Source organism: Budorcas taxicolor, chromosome 17, assembly GCF_023091745.1.
Source record: "Budorcas taxicolor isolate Tak-1 chromosome 17, Takin1.1, whole genome shotgun sequence".
Lineage (NCBI taxonomy): Eukaryota > Metazoa > Chordata > Mammalia > Artiodactyla > Bovidae > Budorcas > Budorcas taxicolor.
The window spans coordinates 3,618,730-3,638,280 of NC_068926.1; the positions used below are offsets into that span (position 1 = coordinate 3,618,730).

General features: G+C 46.0%; 1 protein-coding gene across 1 annotated transcript in view; it reads left to right on the forward strand.

The window, feature by feature from the left end:
- The first annotated feature begins 1,028 nt into the window (after positions 1-1,028).
- The window catches only part of DCHS2 (dachsous cadherin-related 2), a 346,741-nt gene continuing 328,218 nt past the window's right edge, over positions 1,029-19,551 (forward strand). The window contains exon 1 of the mRNA XM_052655032.1: positions 1,029-3,014. Within this exon, the coding sequence (XP_052510992.1) occupies positions 1,029-3,014 (1,986 nt within the window). The remainder of the gene's footprint in view (positions 3,015-19,551) is intronic.

Consider the following 19,551-nt stretch of genomic DNA (forward strand, 5'->3'; position numbering starts at 1 on the left):
GTTTCTCGAAGGTTTTTTCCAAGTTCCGCCTTCTCCCCCTTTGCAGTCATTCCGGCCCCAGCTGTGCATCGGCCTTTGACTCCATCTGTCCTTCCGCTGGGGACGAGTCTTTCTCGCCACATGGAGAACACAAGTTTGGCTCTCCAGTGTAATGATAACCCCCCGCCCTCTCCGCTCTGCAGGAGCTCCCCAGCGTCAGGCCCGCTGCAGAGCCAGTCTCAGGGATGGAGCGGGGAGGGCTGCCCGCTCACCTTCCCCACCCCTAGCCACTTTCACGCCTAGCCCAGCCTGCGCGATCCCCACGCGCCCCACGGTCCCCATCTCCGGCTCCTCTCACGTTTTCTCTCCTCTCCTCCGCCCCCAGCCTGACCAGGAACGTGCCCAGCTGCAGCTGCGCCTCGCAGGTGGGAGTTCGCCCCAGGGTGCGGCCGCGTCACGACGAGCGGAGGAGAACCGGGGGGAGGCGCGCGGTCCCCGGCGTCCCGAGACGCGGCGGGCGCGGCCGCCCCAGAGCCGCTGACTGCGCTGCAGTCGAATCCGCCTCTCCCTTCCTCCCTGCCGCTCCGGCCCCGCGACCTCCCGCCCTTACCTTACCCTCTTCCCCGGCCCGACCCCCAGCTTCTCCGTGCGTGCGCGCTTTAAATAATTTCATCCTGTTTGGCAAAGGAAATAACGCACCTGACTTTACCAGGGGCAAACAACCAGCCGAGCCGAACAGGGAACAGATGTCAAAGGAATAAAAGGAGAGAAAAAGAGATGAGACTCGTGTAAAGCGATCCAGGGGCTCAAAAGGTGGCCGACAGCGGCGGAAGCGGCTCGAGCTCTCCCGGCCTGTCTGCGCGAGCTGCGGGAGGACGTCTCCACCAGTTGCAGATGTAACCACGGGAACTCCTGCGTCTGTCGGTTTGTTTGCCAAACAAAGTCTTTTCTCCTTTGGCCTCAGACACCGAAGAGGCTCCTGGATTTTTCTGCCACTCCGCCACAAGCTAGCAGTTACCCGGGAGCCTTCCCAAGGAGCTGGCGGAGACATGAGCCCTTCAGGGCGGAGGATGGGTGAAGGGCGTCCAGCCTGGAAGCGCCTCCTGCTCCCTGGAAGCGGAGGGTCACCCCGCAGGCGGCAGGGCGGCGGCGCCGGGGCGCAGCGTTTCCTGCTCGGGCTCTGCGTGCACGCGTGGCTGTGGGCGGCCTCGGGCTCGTCTGCCCAGGTGTTCAACCTCAGCCTTTCCGTGGACGAGGGCCTTCCTCCAGACACTCTGGTCGGCGACATCCGCGCGGGGCTGCCGGCCACGCAGCAGCAGCAGCAGCAGGGGGGCGGCTTCTTTCTGTCTGAGGATTCCGATGACTCTCCGCTGCTGGACGACTTCCAAGTGCACCCGGACACAGGCATTATCCGCACGGCTCGGCGCCTGGACCGCGAGCGGCGCGACCACTACAGCTTCGTGGCCGCCACGCTGCTGGGCGCGGTGGTGCAGGTGGAGATCCAAGTCAACGACGTGAATGACCACTCGCCCCGCTTTCCTCTGGACTTCCTGCAACTCAACGTCTCCGAGCTCAGCCCACCAGGTACCGCCTTCCGCCTGCCAGGCGCCCGAGACCCAGACGCTGGGCTTTTCGGCATACAGGGCTACACCTTGGTGCAACCGTCCAACGTGTCTGAGGACCCCGCAGGACCTTTCTTCCAGTTGCGCTCCTCGTCGCCCCTTGAGCCCCTAGACGTGGTGCTGCTTCGGCGCTTGGACCGAGAGGCGGTGGCGGTACACGAGCTGCAGATTGAGGCTTGGGACGGTGGTCGCCCGCGGCGCACCGGCCGCCTGCGAGTGGAACTGCGCGTGCTGGATGAGAACGACAGTCCTCCGGTCTTCGAGGAGAGCGAGTACCGCGCCGCGGTTCGCGAGGACGCTCGGCCCGGCACCGAGGTCTGTCGCGTGCGCGCCACCGACCGTGACCTGGGGCCCAACGGCCACGTGCGCTACAGCATCCGCTCCCGGCAGGCTCCCGGGGCGGGTGGTAGCGGCGGGACGCTGGGCGACGCGGCCTACTTCGTGGTGGAGGAGCTGAGCGGGGTGGTGCGGGTGCACAGGCCGCTGGACCGCGAGGCGCAGGCCTGGCACCAGCTGGTGGTGGAGGCCCGCGACGGAGGCGCCGAGCCCGAGGTCGCCACCGTGCGCGTGTCCATCGCGGTGCTGGACGTGAATGACAACCCGCCCGCCATTCATCTACTCTTCCTCACCGAAGGAGGCGCCGCGCGCGTCTTCGAGGGCGCTCGAGTCGGCGACTATGTGGCTCGGGTCTCGGTGTCAGACGCGGAAGGTGACCCAGAGAAGGAAGGGGAGGCCGCCGGGGAGCTCAGTGGAGGCCTCGGAGTCGGGAGCGTCTCTCTGACCTTGGAGGGCGGTGAGGGAGCCTTTGTGCTGCGGTCCGGAGGCTCCCCAGGAGTATTTTTCCTTTGTGTCGAGGGGCCCCTAGATAGGGAGAGCCGAGACCTGTATGATTTGCGACTGGTGGCCACAGATGCGGGATCCCCGCCGCTGAGCACCGAGGAGACGCTGCTGCTCCGGGTCGCTGATCTCAATGATCAGCCACCTCTCTTCAGCCAGGAGCATTACTGGGCCTCGGTGTCCGAGGCCGCGGCTCCGGGCACCACGGTCTTGTGCGTCAGCGCCTCAGACGCAGATGAGCCTGGCACGGACCATGCCAGGCTGCGCTACGCGCTGCTCCCCCTCCCCGCACTCTGCAAGCCAGAGGCTCCGAGCCCCGCCGCTGAGTGCGGACCATCCTTCAGCATTGATCCCGAGAGTGGTGTGATCAGCACCACCCGGAGCCTGGACCGAGAGGCGCAGGAGGCCGTAGAACTGAGAGTGGTGGCCCACGACCTTGGAGAGCCCCCGCTCTCGGCCACCTGCCTGGTGAGCATCGCCGTGGACGACGTGAATGACAACGAGCCCGTTTTCCTGAAGCAGGTGTACAACGCCACGCTTCCAGAGCACGCCCCAGTTGGGCACTGCTTTCTGCAGGTGAGCGCATCAGGCCTGCGGATCAAGGGGAGGCCTGGGAAGGGATGGAGAAGCTCTAAGTTCAGAAAGGATTTGTGTGTGTGTGTGTGTGTGTGATGTAGATAGTTATACTCAAGCTCAGAAAGCAGAGGTCATGGGCTCTGGTTCCTGCTCTGCAGGGAGATGAATGGGTGCTCTCCTGGCATCTAGCCCTTCTGCTGCGGCTTGAACTGAATGGTCACTTAAGATCTTTTCTGCTTCACATGATATTTGGATCTTGATTTTGCCTATGGAATTCTGATTTCCCTCTGTCTCGATCTGAGCACCCAAATTGGTTTGGGAGGAGCCACCGATTCTCAGTTTTGCTTCTGAACAGTGTGCAGATGGCAGTGTCGTGTGTATTTGAACACCATCATGTGCACACTGGGGGCGTAAGGTGGCCCTCACATGTCAGTTTTTCAAATAAGCAAGTGTGTGGCCTTAAACATTGAAACTCTTTTGAGTAACCATTTACAGAGACTTATTGCACATTGTCCTACCTTTTTTGGAAACTTACAAGAACTAGTTGAGGATACCAAGTCATTTTTACCAGTTTTACCAGACCTCCAATGATGTCATCAAGACTTTGAGGAGGGGCAAGTTTCAATCATCCTTTATAAAATCGGTGATATCCTTCATCCTTTATAAAATCGGTGATATCCTTTACAAATGGATCTCAGAATGTGTAATATGTACCCTTCTAGCAGTAATTCTTGTGGCTTCCAATTTCCTAGTAGTTATCTGAAGTTATCTGATGTGAGATAACAAACTGGATTTACAAGACTGTTTTTGTTTACACCAAGATGATCTGAGTGAATAACCTGAGCCTGAGAGCCTAACTAGTGATCAAAGCTGTAAAGTGCCATTTAGCTCACAGGCTGGGTTGTTTTAAGACCTCTGTAGGTTATTTCTTGGTTCTTAGAGGGTGAGGCTAAAGCCTTATAAGTCATGTCTCGATAACCTTTAGATAATTTAAGATGCCACTATGTTTTAAACATGAGTTACCTGACTGGTTTGCTGTCTTTTTTTAATCCTTTGTATCTTAGGTAAGTGGTATAGATAATAATCTCTACCACTTTCTCTGGCATGATTGGCAACTCATTAGTTGCTGGGTAATTAAAAGAAGGCTTGAAAATCAATTAATGCTTGCTGCTGAAAGAGATAGATCTGTGAATGCCGATGGAAGTTTATTTACATCTCAAGCAGAGTCTGATACGATGAGGGTTGGCTGGTCCTTCTCCATCCAAGGTAGGGCCAGGTCTGGGGATGTCCATCAGTGTCCTGCTGGTCAGAGCTTAGGTCCATCAGTGTCCTGCTGGTCAGAGCCTAGCTATATGGTGTACCGCAAAGGTGGCTGAGAAACAGAGAGGGCCACAAGGCTGCCGGTGGGGACTGATTGGGTCTGCCACAGATGTAAAAAACTGAGGTAATTAGCATGGAGAGGTTGGACTAGATAATTTCTAAGATTTCTTTCATCTGAAAGAGCTTAAAGGTCTTGGTACAAAACAGTACAACTTGACTCTATTTGAAGGAAAATAAACAGGGTGGATTAATTGTAATTCCTTTGACTAGAACTTTTTAAAATTGTGAGATGACTGTGCCATGAGGTGTGAGTTTATCCCATTATTATGACTTAATATGTGGATATGCATCCATTATGGTGAACTCAACTTGGCTCAAGTGTAAGATTGCATCTTCAATCAAAAAGAAAAAAAAAAAAAACCCTTCAGGTTACCAAGTATTGCTGTAGGTATTGATAGTATTAAATGGTGCTGATTAGAGTTCCTAGAAATTCCAAGAGTCCAGGCCCTGTAGATTACAGAGGCTTGTCCGCAGCGCTCTGGCGGCCTCGCCGCAGCAGCTGTGTGAACTTTCTGCACTGCGTCAGCTCTCTGGCTGACTGTCCCCTCGGCTTCTCACCTGTCCTCTGTTTGCTCGCCATCTCTTTGCTCTCGATGTTTCTTTGCACTGCTTTGCAAAAACAAGCCTTCCCAGCTCTCTGGACCTCATGGCCTCTCCTCTCTCCTGGGGCTTTGTGTAATTGCATCATCTTGGTGCTTACAACCAAACCTTTCTGCTGTCCTCCACAGTTCTCAGATGTCAGAACTGCTCAGCTCTCCTTGGTCAGAATCAAAGGAAAAACACAATGAGAAGCAACAGGAGAAAAAAAAAAAATCCTTTCTTGGATTCCCTGTAAGGGAATACCATGTCACCTAATAAAATAAACTCAGAACCTTCAAGATGTCTTGGTGGTTAGTCTGGAGCACGAATCCCTAGGCTTTTTCTGCTCTTACTGCCATTTAGGGTCACCAGTGCTGACTGAATCCTTCCATAGTCTCAGACCCAGACAGGAACTTTCCAAAGACTTTAAGTATGGGTCAGAACAAACAGATTTAACACAGAGGACAAGAACCAGTAGCCTGAGTTGGGTGTCCTCTAGCCTAAAAGGGTTTTCCCAGCTCTGAGGACACTCATCTGAGCTTTCAGTTCCTTGCTCTCCACTACCCTCCACATGGAGAGCCCCTTCTTGACAGCCTGCCCCCCCCTACCCCATGCCCCCCCGGGATCTCTTTTCAGCATGTCTTGATGCTTTCATGCTCACAGCAGGGAGGATTTCTACTCTGCAATTGTCCTGGTGTTTTCCTCTGAGTTCTAATGTCCAGTACTGAAAGACTCCCTTTTCCTTCAGATGACTGTCAAAGAGACTGACTTCAGCCTCTCTCCCTGGTGGGACTGACACTCTCTGCCCCACTCTAAATTCAACAGGTGAGAACTGCATCAACAGCTTTTATCTTGCAACTAGATCTTCAGACAGTGTAACTGCAGCCTTCATACCTGAATCACATGAGTGCCATAGCAAGATTATTCTTTTGTCCTTCCTCAAGTATTAGTATTGTATTCATTGACGAATTCATTTTCTTAATCAAACAACAGCATTCATTGAATAAGCAACATTCCATGAACAGTATTTCTTGGGTACCTATTCCAAGAATAGGTCTTGGTGCTGGAGAGGCAGCGGTGAGTATAATGGGTGGGTTCTCAGTACCAGCCAAGTGTAGAGTCCTAATTCCTGCATATCCCATCTCCTTTCTTCCTCCAAGTGAAGGCATATGCCCCACCCCTTCTTGCTGATCACCTTTGCCCAGGTTCTGATCTCCCCTACCACTGTGCTAAATTCTGCCGCTCCAAAAGCAGCTGTGTTCTTTACTTTCTATCCAGTGGGCTTGCTTAGTTTAACCTGTCTCGTTCTCTAAAGCTGCCCACTTCATCTTTCTTGAGTGTGTCTTCTTTACCACCTCCTGTCTCATTTGCATCCTCCGGGTCTCCCTCTTGTCAATTCCGTTTTTCCCCTTGTGTCCCCTACTCAGTGTGATAGGGGCATTCCCAAAGCTTTCTTCTTCCTCTCCCTTGCTTCTTTTTTTTTTACATTTTCTACTTAAACATTCCCAGAACTACGACTTTTTTTTTTTTTTTTAGCATCTCTAACGTTAACCTCCTTTATTAACTGTAGCTCAGATGGTAAAGAATCTGCCTGCAATGCAGGAGACCCCAGTTCAAGCCAGTCCCTGGGTTGGGAAGATCTCTGGGAGAAGGGAATGACAACCCACTCCAGTATTCTTGCCTAGAGAATTCCATGGACAGACCATGGGTTCCCAAAGAGATACGACTGAGCAACACACACACACACCCCATTTTTTTTTTTTTTTATCTCTTTTGTATCTCTCTCTGCCTGGATGTATTTTAGACTTTTCAAAATCTACCACTTCACAAACCAAGGTCATTTTCCTTCGACTCTTTCTTTCTCACTCCCCCCACCCCTGTCTTCATTAATCAGCTCCTTTTAAACACTTTCTATATTTTTTGATGGATCCTTTCTCTGGTTGTGTTTATGCATTTGGTATGTGTGTGGGGTATGTGTTTTGCTGTTTGTTGGAGTGGCTGTGGTTTTCATTGTTGAGAATTATAAGGGTGAAGAACAAGATCAGGTCTCATATAATTGACTAATTAATTGACTAGGTAAAAAGTAGATTACACAGTGGGGCATGGGAGACAGCACAGGCTGTGCTCATGTGTTTGACTTTGGGCTGACTCTGAGGAGCCTGACTCTGAGGGGTGCCCAGTCATTAAACACAATATCTGCCATCTGGGAAGATGTAGGAGATGGGAAGGCCTGATGCCAACTGTGCTCTATGGGCTGAGGGGGCTAACCTCTATCTTGTTTCTGATTCATTATATCTTTGGGGGTTTCTTCCCCTTTATCAATCCCTATGGCAACCCACTCCAGTACTCTTGCCTGGAAAATCCCATGGACAGAGGAGTGTAGTAGGCTACAGTCCACGGGGTCGCAAAGAGTCAGACACGACTGAGCAACTTCACTATCAGCCTTTAGTAAATTCTTTCCAAATATGTTGGTTTTGTCTCAGCTGTACTGTGGAGGTAAAAGTGGAGAACATAAAACACTGCTGGGGGTGCAATGATTTAAGGGAAGGGTTATTGATTAGCTTTAGTCAGAGTGTCCAGGGCTTGCAGCCCCTCTCCTGAAGCCTGGGTGGTGATAATGGCAAGGGATGCTGAGGTAGGTGGTTCTTAGGAACAGTGTGAGGTCTTCTTTCAAGAGGCTGCCCTAGTGCCAGTCTGGGATTAAGATACTCTATAAAGGAAGATGTTTCTTCTCACCTTTGATTTCTCCCCAAATCTGACCACACTAGCTGCCAAGGGCTGCAGTGTTTCTTACTTTGGTCCTTTCACTTATACCCATTGTCACCACCCTAGTTCTGTCCACATCATTCCCTGTCTTCCCTTGCCCGTCCTTTTCACTGGAGAGATTTTAGGTGCATCTCAAATGCCACTTCCTTCCTCTAAACATTTCCTTGTTCTGACCAGCTCTTTTCTTGATGTTCCTTATGGTACTGCAGTTGTTTACCTGTGTTAGTAAGATGATGGATCGCGATTACCTTGTGCAGTTGCAATTTAATGGCATTTGAGTCCTTGTAATTCCTAGTGTCCTCAATCACATATACTAGAAGATCAATACTTCTGTTAAATTGTGTTGAAGACCATAATAAAAAGAATTACTAGTCAGGGTTACAGCTAGTCAAGGTTTTTACTTTCTTGATATTTTATTTGTGTGTCTGTTAACTTTATTGTAAAGTTAATTTCCTGCATATATTATCGATCCTTTGGAATTTAATGGTCTGAATTGCCTTGTTTATCCCTCACCTTAATATAGACATACTCTTACTGCTTATCTTACATAGAAGTTTATGTACGTATGTCCTGTGTGCCAGCTTTGATGGTCATAGAATTTATTACTGCGTATAACTATCTTATTCCTGCTCTTGTGAATGGACCTGACCTATCTTTGCACATGCACTGAAAGCATATGAGATTTCCCCAGTGGTCATTTGCGCCCATCTCCAGGATGTGTCTGGATTACCTGCAAGCTGTCTTCTACTCTGATTATCTCTCTTCTGCTGGCCTTACGTTACAGTTCCTGCGTGTGCTGTGTGTGCCTCGGCTTTGCTTTGATAGCCTGGTTTATTATTTTATTGTTTATCTATGCCTGTGCTGGGTCTTGATTGCTGCACACCAGCTTCCTCTAGTTGTGGTGAGCAAGGACTCCTCTCTGGCTGTGGTGGGCCTCTCATTGTGGTGGCTTCCTTAGTTGTGGAGCATGGGCTCCAGGCATGTGGGCGTCAGCAGTTGCAGTACGAGGGTTTAGTTGCTCCATGATATGTGGAATCTTCCCAGAACAGGGATCAAAACCATGTACACTGATTGGCAGGCAAACTCTTAGCCCCTGGACTGCCAGGGAAGTTCTCGAGGATCTGTTTTAGGTGCTGGAGATAGGCTCTAGATTTCTCTGCAACTTCATTTTGGTACCCTTCCTCTCCTTGTTCCCATCAAGCTGCTGCACAAGATCAGTAAGCTGGCTTCACTTCCTTTCCTCTTTTCCTTCTTGAGAAAGATGATTATATAATTTGTTTGGGATGCGGAATGAAGCAGGGCAAAGACTAATAGAGTTTCGCCAAGAAAATGCACTTGTCATAGCAAACACCCTCTTGCAACAACACAAGAGAAGACTCTACACATGGACATCACCAGATGGTCAACACCGAAATCAGATTGATTATATTCTTTGCAGCCAAAGATGGAGAAGCTCCATACAGTCAAAAAAACAAGACTAGGAGCTGACTGTGGCTCAGATCATGAACTCCTTATTACCAAATTCAGACTCAAATTGAAGAAAGTAGGGAAAACTGCTAGACCATTCAGGTATGACCTAAATCAAATCCCTTATGATTATACAGTGGAAGTGACAAATAGATATAAGGGCCTAGATCTGATAGATAGAGTGCCTGATGAACTATGGAATGAGGTTCGTGACATTGTACAGGAGACAGGGATCAAGACCATCCCCATGGAAAAGAAATGCAAAAAAGCAAAATGGCTGTCTGGGGAGGCCTTACAAATAGCTGTGAAAAGAAGAGAAGTGAAAAGTCAAGGAGAAAAGGAAAGTTATAAGCATCTGAATGCAGGGTTCCAAAGAATAGCAAGAAGAGATAAGAAAGCCTTCTTCAGCGATCAATGCAAAGAAATAGAGGAAAACAACAGAAGGGGAAGGACTAGAGATCTCTTCAAGAAAATTAGAGATACCAAGGGAACATTTCATGCAAAGATGGGCTCGATAAAGGACAGAAATGGTCTGGACCTAACAGAAGCAGAAGGTATTAAGACGAGGTGGCAAGAATACACAGAAAAACTGTACAAAAAAGATCTTCATGACCCAGATAATCATGATGATGTGACCACTAATCTAGAGCCAGACATCTTGGAATGTGAAGTCAAGTGGGCCTTAGAAAGCATCACTACGAACAAAGCTAGTGGAGGTGATGGAATTCCAGTGGAGCTGTTTCAAATCCTGAAAGATGATGCTGTGAAAGTGCTGCACTCAATATGCAGCACTGAATTTGGAAAACTCAGCAGTGGCCACAGGACTGGAAAAGGTCAGTTTTCATTCCAATCCCAAAGAAAGGCAATGCCAAAGAATGCTCAAACTACCGTACAATTGCACTCATCTCACATGCTAGCAAAGTAATGCTCAAAATTCTCCAAGCCAGGCTTCAACAATACATGAACTGTGAACTCCCTGATGTTCAAGCTGGTTTTACAAAAGGCAGAGGAACCAGAGATCAATTGCCACCATCCACTGGATCATGGAAAAAGCAAGAGAGTTCCAGAAAAACATCTATTTCTGCTTTATTGACTATGCCAAAGCCTTTGACTGTGTGGATCACAATAAACTGTGGAAAATTCTGAAAGAGATGGGAATACCAGACCACCTAACCTGCCTCTTGAGAAATCTGTATGCAGGTCAGGAAGCAACAGTTAGAACTGGACACAAAACAACAGACTGATGCTAAATAGGAAAAGGAGTACGTCAAGGCTGTATATTGTCACCCTGCTTATTTAACTTCTATGCAGAGTACATCATGAGAAACGCTGGACTGGAAGAAACACAAGCTGGAATCAAGATTGCCAGGAGAACAATCAATAACCTCAGATATGCAGATGACACCACCCTTATAGCAGAAAGTGAAGAGGAGCTAAAAAGCCTCTTGATGAAAGTGAAAGAGGAGAGTGAAAAAGTTGGCTCAAAGCTCAACATTCAGAAAAGGAAGATCATGGCATCTGGTCCCATCACTTCATGGGAAATAGATGGGGAAACAGTAGAAACAGTGTCAGACTTTATTTTTTTGGGCTCCAAAATCACTGCAGATGGTGACTGCAGCCATGAAATTAAAAGACGCTTACTCCTTGGAAGAAAAGTTATGACCAACCTAGATAGTATATTCAAAAGCAGACATTACTTTGCCGACTAAGGTCCGTCTAGTTAAGGCTATGGTTTTCCTGTGGTCATGTATGGATGTGAGAGTTGGACTGTGAAGAAGGCTGAGCGCCGAAGAATTGATGCTTTTGAACTGTGGTGTTGGAGAAGACTCTTGAGAGTGCCTTGGACTGCAAGGAGATCCAACCAGTCCATTCTGAAGGAGATCAACCCTGGGATTTCTTTGGAAGGAATGATGCTAAAGCTGAAGCTCCAGTACTTTGCCCACCTCATGTGAAGAGTTGACTCATTGGAAAAGACTCTGATGCTGGGAGGGATTGGGGGCAGGAGGAGAAGGGGATGACTGAGGATGAGATGGCTGGATGGCATCATGGACTCGATGGAGGTGAGTCTGAGTGAACTCCGGGAGTTGGTGATGGATAGGGAGGCCTGGCGTGTTGTGATTCATGGGGTCGCAAAGAGTCGGACACGACTGAGCGACTGAACTGATGTCATAGGAGGGGTATATCCTGGAATCTGTTGGATGCATGTCTACCTACACTCAACATATAACTTGCCAGCACTTTGTCTCGTTCTTGATTCTAGAACTAGAGAAAGATGACTAATGTTACACTGTTGAAAGTTCTTAGCTTTGAAGACTAAAATTAGGCTTGGTGCAGTGGTGAAAGATACAGCTAGACTGTGTGGTCAGTGCGCCTGGATTAAACCTCAGTGTCACTTATTGTCCATGTGACCTTGGGCACTGCACCTCTTGTTCTCATCTGGGAAATATGGATAATAACGGCTTCAGCTTGATAGAGTTTTTTTGTGTGTAATGAATTAGTATTTATATGCTTAAAATAATGCTTTATTCACATTAGGTGCTGGATATGTGTTATTTATGATTATATGCTAGTAAAGAAGACTTATAGAAATGAAAAAGACAACTATTTTGCTGGATATAGTGGATGCTGAAGGCTAATTAAAAATCACATTTCAAATAAAATTCTCTCACATGAAAAGATGTAAAAAGTAGCAGAAAAGATTTCAAATTTTCAATTTTCAGTCAGATGTATGTGTCTTATACTGAAGGGAGAAATCTGTTTTGCTTACATTGGAAGCTTGCAACATCCCCTTATGGGTTTATAGAATCCCACCTGTCCTAAAGGAAGGTTCAGATGACCTTTCAATAGCTATTCTTCTCCCTTATCCTTTCCACAAAAACGCCACTGTGAAAGTTTCAGAAAGACTAGGCAATGTGATGACAGTTGTGGCAAAGACTTTGGTGTGAAGGGTCCTCAGGGGTTCACCCCAGGTGTACCAAGTACCACCCTTAACTCAGGGTCATCACCTGACCCCGCTCAGCTGTGCAGAGCATGATTCTGATCTACAGAGTAATGATGTCTTTTTTTGTATCGAGTTGTAATTAACACACAATATGATATTATTTTGAGGTGTTCAGCATAACAGTTCAATATTTTTATACATTACAAAATGATCACCACAATAAATCCAGTTACAATCCATCATCATACAAAGTTGTTACAATATTATCAACTGTATTTCCTGTGTGTACATTACATCCCTGAGACTTATTTATTTTATAACAGGAAGCTTTTACCTGTTAGTCCCCTTTACCTATTTCACAAATCCCCCCACCTCATTCCCCTTTGGCAACTACCAGCTTATTCTCTGTACTTACAAGTCTGTTCCTGTTTTACTTTGGTTTTTGGATTATACATACAAGTGAAATCACATGGTATTTGTCTTTCTCTTTCTAACATATTTAATTTAGCATAATACCCTCTGGGTCCATCCATGTTGCCACACATGGCAAGCTTTCATTCTTTTATGGCCGAGCAATATTCCAGTATATGTATATACACAGTGTATGTATATATGTATATATGCTACATATTTTGTGTCCATCTGTTGTTGGACACCTGCTTTGTTTCCGTATCTCAGCTATTGTAAATAGTTTTGCAGTGAACAAAGAAGAACGTGTTTCTTTCTGAATTAATGTTTTCATTTTCTTTGGATGAATAACCAGAAGTGGAACTACTGGACCACATTGCCATTGTTCAGTCGTTTAGTTGTGTCTGATTCTTTGCAACCCCATGGACTACAACATGCCAGGCTGCCCTGTCTTTCACTGACCCCTGGGGTTTGCTCAAACTCATGCCAGTTGAGTCAGTGCTGCCATCCAACAGTCTTATTCTCTGTCGCCCCCTTCTCCTCCTGCCCTCAATCATTCCCAGCATTAGGGTCTTTTCAAATGAGTCAACTCTTCAAATTGGGTGACCAAAGTATTAGAGCTTCAGCATTAGTCCTTCCAATGAATATTCAGAACCGATTTCCTTTAGGATTGACTGGTTTGATTGCCTTGCTGTCCAAGGGACTCTCAAGAGTCTTCTCCAACACTACAGTTCGAAAGCATCAGTCCTTCGGCACTCAGTATTCTTTATGGTCCAAGTCTTACATCCATGCATGACTACTGGAAAAGCCATAGATCTGGTTATATGGACCTTTGTCAGCAAAGTAATGTCTCTGATTTTTTTTTAATTAAAGAATTTTTTAAATTTTGCTATAATGTACATATATTTTAAGTATTTTTACTTTAGAGAAAAATCTTCAATAGAACTATTTGTGATCTACTGTACAATAAAATCAATTTTGGCTGACATGTATATGTTTCAAAATATCATCTAAAATTACCTAATTCCAATGACCTTTATTTTTTTATTTTTATTTTTACTTTATTTTGCTTTACAATACTGTATTGGTTTTGCCATACATTGACATGAATCAGCCACGGGTGTACATGAGTTCCCAATCCTGAACCCCCCTCCCACATCCCACCCTATATCATCTCTCTGGATCATCCCCGTGCACCAGCCCCAAACATCTGCTTTTTAATACACTGTCTAGGTTTGTAATGGCTTTTCCTCTAAGGAGTTCAGTTCAGCTCAGTCACTCAGTTGTGTCTGACTCTTTGTGACCCCCATGGACTACAGCAGGCCAGGCTTCCCTGTCCGTTACCAACTGCCGGAGTTTACTCAAACTCATGTCCATTGAGTCAGTGATGCCATCCAAACATTCCATCCTTTGCATCCCCTTCTCCCACCTTTAATCTCTCCCAGCATCAAGGTCTTTTCCAATGAATCTGCTCTTCGCATCAGGTGGCCAAAGTATTGGAGTTTCAGCTTCAGCATCAGTCCTTGCAATGAATATTCAGGACTGATTTCCTTGAGGATTGACTGGTTGGATCTCCTTGAAGTCCAAGAGACTCTCAAGAGTCTTCTCCAACACCACAGTTCAGAAGCATTCATTCTTCGGCACTCAGTTTTCTTTATGGTCCAACTCTCACAGCCATACATGACCACTGGAAAAACCATAGTTTTGACAATATGGAGCTTTGTTGGCAAAGTAGTGTCTCTGCTTTTTAATATGCTGTCTAGGTCAGTCATAGCATTTCTTCCACGGAGAAAGCATCTTTTAATTTCATGGCTGCAGTCACCATCAGCAGTGATTTTCAGTTCAGTTCAGTTCAGTCGCTCAGTCATGTCTGACTCTTTGCAACTCCATGAATCACAGCACACCAGGCCTCCCTGTCTATCACCAACTCCTGGAGTTCACTCAAACTCACATTCATTGAGTCAGTGATGACATCCAGCCATCTCATCCTCTGTCATCCCCTTCTACTCCTGCTGCCGATCCCTCCCAGCATCAGAGTCTTTTCCAATGAGTCAACTCTTCGCATGAGGTGGCCAAAGTACTGGAGTTTCAGCTTCAGCATCATTCCCTCCAAAGAAATCCCAGGGTTGATCTCCTTCAGAATGGACTGGTTGGATCTCTTTGCAGTCTAAGAGACTCTCAAGAGTCTTCTCCAACACCACAGTTCAAAAGCATCAGTTCTTCAGTGCTCAGCTTTCTTTGTAGTCCAAGTCTCACATCCATACATGACTACTGGAAAAGCCATAGATCTGATTATATGGACCTTTGTCAGCAAAGTAATGTCTCTGCTTTTTAATATGCTGTCTAGGTTTGTCATGGCTTTTCTTCTAAGGAGTTCAGTTCAGCTCAGTCACTCAGTTGTGTCTGACTCTTTGTGACCCCCATGGACCACAGCAGGCCAGGCTTCCCTGTCCGTTACCAACCACCGGAGTTTACTCAAACTCATGTCCATTGAGTCAGTGATGCCATCCAAACATTTCATCCTTTGCATCCCCTTCTCCCACCTTCAATCTTTCCCAGCATCAGGGTCTTTTCCAATGAGTCTGCTCTTCACATCGGATGGCCAAAGTGTTGGAGTTTCAGCTTCAGCATCAGTCCTTGCAATGAATATTCAGGACTGATTTCCTTGAGGATTGACTGGTTGGATCTCCTTGAAGTCCAAGAGACTCTCAAGAGTCTTCTCCAACACCACAGTTCAGAAGCATTCATTCTTCGGCACTCAGTTTTCTTTATGGTCCAACTCTCACAGCCATACATGACCACTGGAAAAACCATAGTTTTGACAATATGGAGCTTTGTTGGCAAAGTAGTGTCTCTGCTTTTTAATATGCTGTCTAGGTCAGTCATAGCATTTCTTCCACGGAGAAAGCATCTTTTAATTTCATGGCTGCAGTCACCATCAGCAGTGATTTTCAGTTCAGTTCAGTTCAGTCGCTCAGTCGTGTCCGACTCTTTGCGACTCCATGAATCACAGCACGCCAGGCCTCCCTGTCCAACACCAACTCCCAGAGTTCTCTCAGACTCACATCCATCGAGTCAGTGATGCCATCCAGCCATCTCATCCTCTGTCATCCCCTTCTCCTCCTGCCTCCAATCCCTCAGTATCAGAGTCTTTTCCAGTGAGTCAACTCTTCTCATGAGGTGGCCAAAGTACTGGAGTTTCAGCTTTAGCATCATTCCCTCCAAAGAACACCCAAGGCTGATCTCCTTCAGAATGGACTGGTTGGATCTCCTTGCAGTCCAAGGGATTCTCAAGAGTCTTCTCCAACACCACAGTTCAAATGCATCAATTGTTCAAGCGCCCAGCTTTCTTCACAGTCCAACTCTCACATCCATACATGACCACTGGAAAAACCATAACCTTGACTAGACAGACCTTTGTTGGCAAAGTAATGTCTCTGCTTTTGAATATGCTATCTAGGTTGGTCATAACTTTTCTTCCAAGGAGTAAGTGTCTTTTAATTTCATGGCTGCAATCACCATCTGCAGTGATTTTGGAGCCCCCAAAAATAAAGCCTGACACTGTTTCTACTGTTTCCCCATCTATTTCCCATGAAGTGATGGGACCAGATGTCATGATCTTCCTTTTCTGAATGTTGAGCTTTAAGCCAACGTTTTCACTCTCCTCTTTCACTTTCATCAAGAGGCTATTTAGTTCCTCTTCACTTTCTGCCATAAGGGTGGTGTCATCTGCATATCTGAGGTTATTGATATTTCTCCTGGCAATCTTGATTCCAGCTTGTGCTTCCTCCAGCCCAGCGTTTCTCATGATGTACTCTGCATATAAGTTAAATAAGCAGGGTGACAATATACAGCCTTGACGTACTCCTTTTCCTATTTGGAACCAGTCTGTTGTTCCATGTCCAGTTCTAATTGTTGCTTCCTGACCTGCATACAGATTTCTCAAGAGGCAGGTCAGGTGGTCTGGTATTCCCATTTCTTTCAGAATTTTCCACAGTGTATTGTGATCCACACACTCAAAGGCTTTGGCAGTGATTTTGGGGCCCCCCAAAATAAAGTCTGCTACTGTTTCCATTGTTTCCCTGTCTATTTGCCATGAAGTGATGGGACCGGATGCCATGACCTTACTTTTCGGAATATTGAGTTTTAAACCAACTTTTTTACTCTCCGCTTTTACTTTCTTCAGAAAGATCTTTAGTTCTTCTTCTCTTTCTGCCAGAATTATGGTGTCATTGGTATATCAGAGGTTACTGATATTTCTCCCAGCAATCTTGATTCCAGCTTGTGCTTCATCCAGCCTGGCATTTCACATGATGTCTTCTGCATATAAGTTCAGTAAGCAGGATGACAATATACAGCCTTGACGTACTCCTTTCCTGATTTGGAACCAGTCTGTTTTTCCATATCTAGTACTAACAGTTGCTTCTTGACCTGCATATGGATTTTAGGAGGCAGGTCTGGTGGTCTGGTATTCCCATCTCTAATATTTTTCTGTTTGTTGTGATCCACACAGTCAAATGCTTTGATGTAGTTAATAAAGCAGAAGTAGATGTTTTTCTAGAACTCTCTCACTTTTTCAGTGATCCAACGGATGCTGGCAGTTTGATCTCTGGTTCTTCTGCCTTTTCTAAAACCAGCTTGAACATATGGAAGTTCATAGTTCATGTATTGTTGAAGCCTGGCTTGGAGAATTTTGAGCATTACTTTGCTAGGGTGTGAGATGAATGCAATTGTTCAGTCGTTTGAACATTCTTTCACATTGCCTTTCTTTGGGATTGGAATGAAAGCTGACCTTTTCCAGTCCTTGTGGCCACTGCTGAGTTTCAGGATTTGCTGGCATTTTGAGTGCAGCACTTTCACAGCATCATCTTTTAGGATTTGAAGTAGCTTGATAGGAATTCTATCACCTCCACTAATTTTGTTCATAGTGATGCTTCCTAAGACCCACTTGACTTTGCACTTCAGGATGTCTGGCTCTAGGTGAGTGATGACACCATCATGGTTATCTGGGTCATTAGGATTTTTTTTGTATAGTTCTTCTGTGTATTCTTGCTACCTCTTCTTTATATCTTCTGCTACTGTTAGGTCCGTAACATTTCTGTCCTTTATTGAGCCCATCTTTGCATGAAATATTCCCTTGCTATCTCTGACTTTCTTGAAGACATCTCTAGTCTTTCCCATTTTCTTCTTTTCCTCTCTTTGTTTGCATTGATCACTTAGGAAGACTCTCATCTCTCTAGGTTATTCTTTGGAACTCTGCATTCAGATGGATATATCTTTCCTTTTCTCCTTTGCCTTTAGTTTCTCTTCTTTTCTCAGCTATTTGTAAGGCCTCCTCATTTTGCCTTTTTGTGTTTCTTTCTCTTGGGGATGCTTTTGATATCTGCCTCCTGTACAGTGTTATGAACCTCTATCCATCATTTTGCAGGAATGCTGTCTGTCAGATCTAATCCCTTGAATCTATTTGTCACTTCCACTATGTAACTGTAAGGCATTTGATTTACCCCATACCTGAATGGTGTAGTGGCTTTCCCTACTTTCTTCAATTAAATATGAATTTTGAAATAAGGAGTTCATGATCTGAGCCACAGTCAGCTCCTTGTCTTGTTTTTGCTGTCTGTATAGAGCTTGTCTATCTTTGGCTGCAAAAAATATAATCAATCTGATTTTGATATTGCCCATTTGGTGATGTCAATACCAAAATCAGAAGAGAAACTAAAGAGCCTCTTGATGAAAGTCACAAAGGAGAGTGAAAAACCTGGCTTAAAACTCAAAGTTCATAAAATGAATATCATGGCATCCAGTCCCATCATTTCATGGCAAATAAAAAGGGAAACAATGGAAACAGGGACAGACTATTTTTTGGGGCTCCAAAATCACTATGGATGGTGACTGCAGCCATAAAATTAAAAGAGGCTTGCTCCTGGAAGAAGAGCTATGGCCAACCTAGACAGCATATTAAAAGCAGAAACATTACTTTACAAACATAGGTCCATCTAGTGAAAGCTATGGTTTTTTGGTAGTCATATATGAATGTGAGAGTTGGACCATAAAGAAAACTGAGTGCCGAAGAATTCATGCTTTTGAACTGTGGTGCTGGAGAATCCTCTTCAGAGTCCCTTGGACTGCAAGCAGATCAAACCAGTCAATCCTAAAGGAAATAAGTCCTGGATATTCATTGGAAGGACTGATGCTGAAGCTGAAGCTTCAGTACTTTGGCTACCTGATGCGAAGAACTGCCTTGTTGGAAAAGACCCTGATTCTGGGAAAGATTGAAGGCGGGAGGAGAAAGGGCTGACAGAGGATGAGATGGTTGGATGGCATTACTGACTTGATGAACATGATTGTGAGCGAACCCCGGGGGTTGGTGATAGACAGGTAAGCCTGGCATGCTGTAGTCCATGGGGTTTCAAAGAGTCGGATATGACTGAGCAACTGAACTGAACTGAACTGATTCGGTGATGTCCATTTGTAGAGTTGTCTCTTTTGTTTTTGGAAGAGAGTATTTGCTATGCCCAGTGTGTTCTCTTGGGAGAACTCTGTTAGCCTTTGCCCTGCTTCATTTTGTACTCCAACGCCAAACTTGGATCAGTTATGATAGGATATTGCATCAAATGGACAAAAATGTCTTAACCTTGATTGTTTAATCTTGCTGCCTTTACCTTTTGACTCTGTGGCCTCTGGGCATACTAGTCCTACCCTGTGTATGCAATGGGACACTGTCTTTCTTTGAAATTCTGTTTTGAATTTCCTTTTATTATAAAAAGCCCATGCATGATGTTAGCTTCATTTCAGGGTTTACCATTTTCCCATAAAAAGACAGATTTCAGATTGCCCCACTGATGATGTGTGTGGATGTTCTCTAATAGAGAAGATGGAAGAGGTTTACTGCTGCTCATCATTTTCATGGGTCCTTGATTTGATCAGCAGAAGAGTGATCTAGTGGCTAAAGGCTTGTCCTATAGAGCCAGACAAAACAGGGTTTATATTTCAGCT